Source organism: Pinus tabuliformis, chromosome 6, assembly GCF_031772625.1.
Source record: "Pinus tabuliformis cultivar Carrire ecotype Pingquan chromosome 6, CPIR1, whole genome shotgun sequence".
Taxonomy (NCBI): Eukaryota; Viridiplantae; Streptophyta; class Pinopsida; order Pinales; family Pinaceae; genus Pinus; species Pinus tabuliformis.
The window spans coordinates 2,050,229,734-2,050,239,906 of NC_142292.1; the positions used below are offsets into that span (position 1 = coordinate 2,050,229,734).

Consider the following 10,173-nt stretch of genomic DNA (forward strand, 5'->3'; position numbering starts at 1 on the left):
CAATGTAGCCCTTGTTCAAATGTGGTAGTTGGTTCGTACATTTCAAAGTTCAATAATTAAACTAAACAAACACTCACTGTGAGACCTTGTTGTAATATTGATACAAATATCCAAAAGACACCATATCGTTCTAGTTCTTTGGCTAGTTCTTTGGCTTGTTTGTGAGACCTTGTTATAATATTGTTCTAGTTCTTTGGCTTGTTTGTGAGACCTTGTTATAATATTGATACAAATATCCAAAAGACACCATATCGTTCTAGTTCTTTGGCTTGTTTGTTCTCATAAGACTCTACAAGTAAATACACTATCAAAAAGAAAAGGAATTTTCAGGCACATCCACAAAATGAGAAAAAAACTCCATAACACAAGAAGTTAAGCTCCATATGACACGGTATGACATCCCTACAAAAACAAATACCTACTGCAAATTGCCACGGTTGACACCTCTCCTACACTATAACACATAAATTAATTAGCGATATAAGCATATTAGAAGAACATCAAACATTTTTGAAAGCATCATCATGGCCTTTAGCCATGCACAGCCTGCCTTGAATTTTAAAACTAAAGCTGTGAAAATAGAAACACTCTTGTTTAACAAATAACCTTGATATTGGCTTTGAAAGCACTACAAACTGTTACTCAAATTAAATGCTCGAGTCGTGAAATCAAAACATGCACCTTCCATGGAAATATTGAACGGACTCAACACTATAATATGTTGTTGTCCAGGCACAATCAGAGTCTCTTGCCATTTAAATGCAATCCAAATTCAGAAGGAAGACATCCACAGATCAACATTGCAGATATCTACAACAGGGCATGGATATGGGAACAATGGCCCCTCTATCGCAGAATACAGCAGATGAATCACAACCAAGGGTTCAAATGTTGGGTTTATGCAGTCTCTAGCTCAAAACGCGGCAAAATGGCATCATAGGTCATTTCCATCATAGGACAAATTGACATGCAGTGACAGCACTGTTGTATAGTTGGGACCTGAAAATATGGCATAAGCAACATTCTCTAAAAATGAAATGGTTGTGCCACTTCCGTGACCAAGACAAATTCATGGGGCAGAAAGGCACCACCATGTGGCATGAACTATAAGCAAGTGGAAATGAAACCAAAAGGCGAACATGCTTCCTTTCCCCCTCTCTCTATCTCTGAAACAGACTGCAACAGTGCAGACACAGATAGCATTCCTCGAGTCTGTATTCCATTATCCAAGTGACTAATGAATTGATTTTATATGACTCATTCATAAAATTGAAGATTAAGAATAAAACCATGAAATCTACATTGATTTTTTTTTATCTGACAATGAAGAAACCTCTTCTAACATATTGAGCGCAATCAAAAGGCAGATTGAACCATTCATGCACATTCTGAGAGTGCGCCAAAAGTTTTTCCAAAACTAATCCCTCGCTGAAACAACAACTTGTTTCAATATCTTTGAAAAGGCCCCTTCTGTATTGATTGATTCCTACTGGGGAGAACCCTCTTGTAATGACAAGGGTAACATTTTCCAGACAAGGGACTGTAACAGTAAATGCCAACAGTGATTCATCCAGCTCCTCAGCTTCTCGTGAGCATGTGCCTTGCAGTGCATCACTGCAATTGGTGAGAAAACTGTGAAAACAATGATAAATATTTTATTTGTTAAATATCAACACAATTATCTGATGATAATGAAAAGGTGAAAAAAAACACAATTGAACAATGGTAGAAATGAAATATGCAAATTGTACTGCAAAACCAATTTTGCAAATAATATAGATTGGTGTTTTCAACTTTCTGACTCATTTATGAAAGCCTATCCAAACTGTTTACAATGCAATAGGAATCCCAAAGTGAAACGTTCTATGCCAATTTAAGATTTCAATATCAAGCCTAAGAAATAGCCAATATAAATGTCTTGTAGATACAAGTTTGACAGCAAATGAAACTAGTCGCAGGAATAGATTTTTACCTCTATCAACTATAATCAATCGTTGATAATCAATCTATAGATTGGTGAAGATCTTCAACTTTCTGACTCATTTATGAAAGCCTACCCAAGAATAGATTTTTACCTCTATCAACTATAATCAATCGTTGATAATCAATCTATAGATTGGTGAAGATCGATCTTCAACTTTCTGACTCATTTATGAAAGCCTATCCAAACGGTTTACAATGCAATAGTTATCCCAAAATGAAACGTTCTATGCCAATTTAAAATTTCAATATAAGCCTAAGAAATAGGCAATATAAATGTCTAACAGCAAATGAAACTAGCACAGGAATAGATTTTTACCTCTATCAACTAATCAATCAAGATTGACCTCATTTTCTCATTCTCATTGATTTCAACCTGCCTTGTCATATAATCTGGAGGTATGCCGCTAATGGTTTGGACATATGGTGCTACAAACTTTTACTGAAAAGAAAATAAAAAATTACTTTAACATTTCCAAAAAAACAAACCATTGACAGAGAGACACACCTCAATCTTCCGGTAAAAATTATATATATCTTCAACATATTCAACAACTTCCAATTGATTTTCAGAGTCTCCATCATCCATGACGGGAAGAGCATTGTGGCTCCATCATCCCTGATAGGAAGAGCATTGTGGCAGTCCCTGCATGCATCCCAAAATTACGCTTATCAAGATTATTGAGCTTTTTTTATCCTACTTACATCATAAATATACACAAAGATATCTGAAGTCTATAACACCGGCTAGTAATTTGGTGTGGACGTGGGTTCCTTTGGCTCTGGCTAGTAATTTGGTGTGGACGTGGGTTCCTTTGGCTCATGCACATTTGGATTTCAACCAGTGCTAAACAAGAAAAGTATCAGAGAATTAATAGCACTTCAAACAATACGACAGACCTCGCTTTGGGCTGTTAGCATTGCAGTCAATGCTTGTACTCTGGGTTTTATCGCCTTCAGTTGGCTATGTATTTGGCTATGTATTTTTAATCAACCATTTTGTGCAGTTCTGTCGTTGACATCAATGCCAATATCCTTCTGAATAGTATGCCTCAGTTTGTTTCCCCAGACTACTCCTGCCTCTGCTTTTCCTCCTTCCGTAACAAGAATATCCTCTGCTTGGGATTGCTGTAATCAAAGTGAGAAAGATTCTGTGAGATCTCATGCTTTCCTCTCACAGAAAATAGAAAATAGACTGATATTCCTGGAGTAAAAAGAAAAGCAACAAACTAAACATGCCCAGAAAAATAGAATACTAAGCACGGAGATCAGGCAAACAGGTCAACACTACAGAGGTTTTGTTTACATGCTAGCGCAATTGCCATGGAGGTCGTCCTTTAAAAAATTCCTAGACCCTGTTCAGCAGTTTTCTTAGAAAACAATCTTTCTTGTTGGTTAACCGGCTCTGTTTAAACTTTAAAGTTACCTGAGTGCTGCAACTGGCTCCCTTGTTGACATTTGGCGTGCTATGTTGTTTGCAAGCAGTGCATTGAAAGTGTCAGCTACACTCACTGTGTATGGCACCTCCACCAGCCTGCGCTTGTTTTCGATGACCTCCCTCACTTTCGTGCTGTTCAATATCATATTGCCATTCATCTCTTCTTTTAAAAAATTCCTAGACCCTGTTCAGCAGTTTTCTTAGAAAACAATCTTTCTTGTTGGTTAACCGGCTCTGTTTAAACTTTAAAGTTACCTGAGTGCTGCAACTGGCTCCCTTGTTGACATTTGGCGTGCTATATTGTTTGCAAGCAGTGCATTGAAAGTGTCAGCTACACTCACTGTGTATGGCACCTCCACCAGCCTGCGCTTGTTTTCGATGACCTCCCTCACTTTCGTGCTGTTCAATATCATATTGCCATTCATCTCTTCTTTCTCTGGCTGATTTTGCAACATTCTGTCTCATCATCCACTAGCTCCACTGGATATATACGAAAAAGGAGAAGCTTTTGTTCTCTGCATGGGCATTGTGCCTCTCCTTCCAACATTCTGTCTCATCAACCACCAGCTCCAATGGAAATATATGAGAAAGGAGAGGCCTTTGTTCTCTGCATGGGCACTGTGCCTCTCCTTCCAACACCTGTCGTTGGAAACAGACATATCAATTTATAATCTGTACGTTTATTAAATTTCACCATTGTTTTGATTACATTGCACTACCTTTGGGGGATCGGTTATAAACCTTCATTACGCACATCACCTACTTGAATTATACCCCTCAAAATACTCGTTAACAAATTTATTAATAGTAATATAACAGATATATAAATAGAAATCTACAGACAAAATTATTACCAACTCAAGAATCCATTCAAAAAGAATTTATGAGCAATATATAAGTTTATAAAAATCATACAAACCACGTGCTTAAACCATTTTGAATTTGAGAATATGTCAATGGAGCATTTAATGTTCAGCTATAAATAATCCTATTCAAATGCCACTTCCAAATTATAAGCAAAAAAGGCAGGATGATATCGGTGGATCCGGGAACGCATTCTAAACCCTTAACTTATGATCTTATAAACATTAACTAATGAACAACCACAAAATGATAAAAAAAACTCCACAAGAAGATAAGCTCCATATGACACGGTATGACACATCCCTACAAAAGAAAATACCTACTGCAAATTGCCACACTTGACACCTCTCCTGCACTAGAACACATAACTTAGCGATATAAGCATATTAGAAGAACATGAAACATTTTTGAAAGAATCATCATGGCCTTTAGCCATGCACAGCCTGCCTTGGAATTTTAAATCTAAAGCTGTGAAAATAGAAACATTCTTGTTGAATAAATAACCTTGATATTGCCTTTGAAAGCACTACAAACTGTTACCCAGATTAAATTCTCCAGTGGTGAAATCAAAACATGCACCTTCCATGGAAATCTTCAACGGACTCAACCCAATATAATATGTTGTTGTCCAGGCAAAATCAGAGTTTCCTGCCATTTAAATGCAATCCAAATTCAGGAGGAAGACAGCCACAGATCAACGTTGCAGATATCTACAACAGGGCATGGATATGGGAACAATGGCCCTTCTATTGCAGAATACAACAGATTAATCACAACCAAGGGTTCAAATGCTGGGTTTATGTAGTCTCTATCTCAAAACACAGCAAAATGGCATCATAGGTCATTTCCATCATAGGACAAATTGAAATGCAGTGACAGCACTGTTGTATAGTTGGGACCTGAAAATATGGCATAAGCAACATTGTCCAAAAATGAAATGGTTGTGCCACTCCCGATACCAAGACAAAGTCATGGGGCAGAAAGGCACCACCATGTGGCATGAACTATAAGCAAGTGGAAATGAAACCAAGCATGCTTCCTTTCCCTCTCTCTCTATCTTTGAAACAGACTACAACAGTGCACGCACAGATAACATTCCTCGATTCTGTATTCCATTATCCAAGTGACTAATGAATGAATTTATGACTCATTTATAAAATTGAAGATTAAGAATAAAACCATGAAAACTACATTGGATTATTTTTTTATCTGACAATGAAGAAACCTTTTCTAACATATTGAGAGCAATCAAAAGGAAAATTTGAACAATTCATGCACACTCTGAGAGTCCGACAAAAGTTTTTCCAAAACTAATCCCTCGCTGGAACAGCAACTTGTTTTAATCTCTTTGAAAAGGCCCCTTCTGTATTGATTGATTCCTATTGAGGAGAACCCTCTGGTAACGACAAGGGTAACATTTTCCAGACAAGAGACTATATCAGTAAATGCCAACAGGGATTCATCCAGCTCCTCAGCTTCTCGTGAGCATGTGCCTTACAGTACATCCCTACAATTGGTGACAACTGTGAAAAGAATGATAAATATGCTATTTGTTAAATATCAACAGAATTAGCTGATGATAATGAAAAGGTGAAAAAAAACACAATTGAACAATGGTAGAGATGAAATATGTAAATTGTACTGAAAAGCCAATTTTTCAAATAATATAGATTGGTGTCTTCAACTTTCTGACTAATTTATGAAAGCCTATCCAAACCATTTACAATGCACTAGGAATCCCAAAGTGAAACGTTCTATGCCAATTTAAGATTTCAATATCAAGCCTAAGAAATAGCCAATATAAATGTCTTGGAGATACAAGTTTGACAGCAAATGAAACTAGCACAGGCATATATTTACCTCTATCAACCAATCAATCAAGATTCCCCTCATTTTCTCACTGATTTCAACCTGCCTTGTCATATGATCTAGAGGTATGCAGCTAATGGTCTGGACATATAGACATATGGTGCTACAAAAAACAAACTACAATAATTGACACAGAGACACACCTCCATCTTCCGGTAGAAGTTATATATATCTTCAACAACTTCAATTGATTTTCAGGGTCTCCATCATCCATGATAGGAAAAGCATTGTGGCAGTCCCTGCATGCATCCTGAAATTACGCTTATCAAGATTATTGAACTTTTTTTATCCTACTTACATCATAAATATACACAAAGATATCTTAAGTCTATAACACCTGCTAGTAACTTGGTGTGGACGTGGGTACCTCTGGCTCATGCACATTTGGATTTCAACCAGCGCTAAACAAGAAAAGTATCAGAGAATTAATAGCACTTCAAGCAATACAACAGACCTCGCTTGGGGTTGTTAGCATTGCAGTCAGTGTTTCTATGCCAATTTAAGATTTTAATATCAAGCCTAAGAAATAGCCGATATAAATGTCTTGTAGATACACGTTTGACAGCAAATGAAACTAGCACAGGAATAGATTTTTACCTCTATCAACCAATCAATCAAGATTGCCCTCATTTTCTCATTGATTTCAACCTGCCTTGTAATATAATCTGGAGGTATACAGCTAATGGTCTGCACATATGGACATATGGTGCTACAAACTTTTGCTGAAAAGAAAATAAAAAGGTACCTTATCATTCCCAAAAAAACTGCAATAATTGACAGAAAGACACACCTCAATCTTCTGGTAGAAGTTATATATATCTTCAACATATTCAACAACTTCCAATTGATTGTAGCAGTCCGTGCATGCATCTTGAAATTACGCTTATCAAAATTATTGAACTTTTTTTATCTACTTACATCATAAATATACAAAAAGATATCCGAAGTCTATAGCACCTGCTAGTAATTTCGTGTGGACGTGGGTACCTTTGGCTCATGCACATTTGGATTTCAACTAGTGCTAAACAAGAAAAGTATCAGAGAATTAATAGCACTTCGAGCAATACGACAGACCTCACTTTGGGCTGTTAGCATTGCAGTCATTGCTTTTACTCTGGGTTTTATCGCCTTCAGTTGGCTATGTCTTTTTAATCAACCGTTTTGTGCAGTTCTGTCGTTGACATCAATGCCAATATCCTTCTAAATAGGCGTGGTATATTGAACTTCCCTTCTGATAGTATGCCTCTGTTTGTTTACCCAGACTACTCCTGTCTCTGCTTTTCCTCCTTCCGTAACAAGAATATCCTCTGCTTGGGATTGTTGTAATCAAAGAGAGAAATATTCTGTGAGATCACCTGCTTTTCTCTCACAGAAAATAGAAAACAGAATGAGATTCCTGGAGTAAAAAGAAGAGCAACAAACTAAACATGCCCAGAAAAATAGAATACTAAGCATGGAGATCAGGCAAACAGGTCGACAGTACAGAGGTTTTTTCTACATGCTAGCGCAATTGCCATGGAGGTCGTCCTTTAAAAAATTCTTAGACCCTGTTCAACAGTTTTCTTAGAAAAACCATCTTTCATGTTGTTTAACTGGCTCTGTTTAAACTTTAAAGTTACCTGAGTGCTGGAACTGGCTCCGTGTTGGCATTTGGCGTGCAAATCATGACAGAGTCGATATCATCACAAACGAATAGGGAAGTCGGATTACTCCCTCAATGGTTGCCTTTACCAACAATGAAAGTTATATTGGACAATCTGCCAAGAATTAGGCTGCTTCTAACACTGCAAACACGTATTTGGCGTTAAGAGGTTGATCGGGAGGCGCTTCTCCGAATCTTCTGTGCAAATTGACAAGTCTCTCTGGCCATTTTCTACGATATGCGGACCAAAAGACAAACCTCTCATCAAAGTAATGTTTAAGGGCGAAGAGAAAACCTTGACAGCAGAGGACAATCCCAGCTCATTGAGGCGCCGCTCCACAGGGTCGATCACAGTTAAAGCTGTATCCCAGCTCATTGACGCGCTGCTCCGCAGCGTCGATCCCATTAACTGTGTATTTTCCAGCTTGAACCCATAGGGCCTCGGCACTACCGTTAACAGACATGACGAAATATTGTTCCAGGTGAGATTAAGCGACAAGGGCTAGAAATTGGTACTTATCTCGAAGGATCTGTAGTTGGATTACGAGGCCGAGGGAGATCCTGCTATTAGTGTCTTAAATGTAATTCGTTGTTGCTGCAGTCAACCGTACGCCGACAGAGGAAGATGTTATCATGACTGAATAAGAGGAGCCCTGACATAGCTAATCACCCACCAATCACGTTTGAAAAATTAAATTTAAAATAGTTTAATAAAATAAATTATTTTTAAATATAAAGTTAACATTACACCGTCCATTTTAATTTTTTGGTCAAATTAGAACAAATTGACAGTCAACACATTTTGGAATTGGTAGGAATAACGAAATATATGAAAGTTAGGCTTCAAATTTACCAAACCACAAAACTTTGAGAATGCTAGAATTGTAAATTTATTAGAGATAAATTAATTTAAAATCTAGTCATTCACATCCAGCAACCAAAATTGAAAGTAATGACGACCCAAAAGCCTTACCAAATTATGTTTTAAAACAAACCCATGCAATTACTAAGCTCAAGCACAAAATTGTTGAGAGTTTATTAATATCAGATTAAGTGCAATGAGCTATTAGTACATGAATTAATGACACTCATCCATGTAAAACAAATCAAACTCACAACCAAATGAAAACTTCTTCATTTGAAATGTCAAATCTTTATAAAAAATCATTGAACAATATTTTAGTTATGTTAACATATCATGAAGGATTATATTATGAGTAATTATGTCATAGAGGCCTTTAAACATTGGAATTTCCAGCAAGCAGGAATGCATATAATGTGTATCCTCGAATCCTTTCGAGGGAATTTGAGTATCATTGCATCAATTAACAATACCAACTATATACCTGTATGTATATAGAAGTGAACGTCTTCTAGCCATAATGATGAAATGTCAAACCATTTAGGTCATGCATTTGATTGGTTTTAGCATTAACCATTCTTTAAATTAATTGAAATATATTCAGTTTTAGAGAAAGAAAAAGAAAAAAATTTAGCCGGGAGATCAAAATATAAGTATTACATGTTTCTTCCACAAAGCGAACATTGTACTATCAAGGAAAAGCAAAAGTGTTGTCTGTTAAGAAAATACCTGGGGCGCCACTGTGGCTTATGATATTTTCACATTCATAGTGAGACTATCTACCCTAGCCTCAACATCTTATCGCACAACTGTCAACCCTTTTATTGCCTTTGTCTTATGTGCCAACTCTGTATCACTTAGATCACAAATGAGATGTTATTGTTATAGTGCGAGTATTTTTAGCATTTATCCCATTGATTACATTTTTCTATGTGTTTTACAAACCTGAGAGATCAGTGACCACTACATTCATATCAGGAAGATCCATCTAAAGGGATCACTTCCTTCCGGCTCAACCACGGAGCATGTGTAGAAAATCATATAGATTCACAAGCTAATGCAATTTTCTAAAGCAAGAGACAAGAATCTACTTCTACTCTTTACAGCGGAAGCCCATAAATATCGAGGAAAAATTAATAAATAGAGGAAAAGAATCAAAGGCACATAACACAATAAATATTTGAGGAAAGCCACAGCTGAAAACCCCACTATCTATATTGAATTAATCCAGAAAATCAAGATGAAATTACAATGACTGTTCTCTCTAGAACAATCCCAACACTCAGTAAATTCAATCTCCAACTCATAAGCAAGCTCAAGGCCAAAGCTTAGCCTCTTCACAATCTCTCCAAGTCTATTCCAATGTGTAATTCTTATGAAGGATATCTTGTATTTAAAGGGAAATAAACCCTCTAAAAACCGTGCAATCCCTTAAGGATCAGTTCCTGATTGCATGCACAATCAGTGAAACTTAGAAAAATCTAAAACAAATAGTTCATTGTCCCTGCAATCTAGTCT

At 36.8% G+C, this 10,173-nt stretch overlaps 1 protein-coding gene across 15 annotated transcripts; it reads right to left on the reverse strand.

Annotated features, from left to right (window-relative positions):
- Window positions 1–580: 580 nt before the first annotated feature.
- On the reverse strand, window positions 581–8,441 carry LOC149267470 (uncharacterized). 15 transcript variants are annotated; one of them, XM_089433121.1, is made up of 12 exons: window positions 8,089–8,437; window positions 7,771–7,935; window positions 7,109–7,506; window positions 6,749–6,873; window positions 6,489–6,552; window positions 6,295–6,401; window positions 3,674–4,057; window positions 3,407–3,550; window positions 2,725–3,108; window positions 2,300–2,626; window positions 1,973–2,160; window positions 590–1,632 (listed from the first exon to the last, which is right to left on the reverse strand). In XM_089433121.1, exons 7-9 carry the CDS (start codon window positions 3,871–3,873, stop codon window positions 3,051–3,053), a joined length of 402 nt encoding a protein of 133 aa, XP_089289247.1. In that variant the 5' UTR covers window positions 3,874–4,057; window positions 6,295–6,401; window positions 6,489–6,552; window positions 6,749–6,873; window positions 7,109–7,506; window positions 7,771–7,935; window positions 8,089–8,437; the 3' UTR covers window positions 590–1,632; window positions 1,973–2,160; window positions 2,300–2,626; window positions 2,725–3,050. The 15 variants fall into 15 exon arrangements, with proteins under 15 accessions (XP_089289160.1, XP_089289152.1, XP_089289247.1 ...); XM_089433113.1 differs by lacking the exons at window positions 590–1,632; window positions 1,973–2,160; window positions 2,300–2,626 and having other exon boundaries at window positions 2,987–3,095; window positions 3,674–5,805; window positions 6,519–6,552; window positions 8,089–8,441; XM_089433096.1 differs by lacking the exons at window positions 590–1,632; window positions 1,973–2,160; window positions 2,300–2,626 and having other exon boundaries at window positions 2,987–3,095; window positions 3,674–5,805; window positions 6,295–6,390; window positions 8,089–8,441.
- Window positions 8,442–10,173: the final 1,732 nt, after the last annotated feature.

Excerpts from the sequence above, each read along its gene's own strand:
- LOC149267470 (XM_089433026.1), bottom strand. The coding sequence starts at position 2,810 with ATGTGCATGAGCCAAAGGAACCCACGTCCACACCAAATTACTAGCCAG. Across the intron at positions 2,627-2,724 it reads CCACACCAAATTACTAGCCG|GGACTGCCACAATGCTCTTC; the intron begins GTGTTATAGACT and ends GGATGCATGCAG. Across the intron at positions 1,633-2,488 it reads ATTTTTACCGGAAGATTGAG|TTTTCTCACCAATTGCAGTG; the intron begins GTGTGTCTCTCT and ends TTGTTTTCACAG.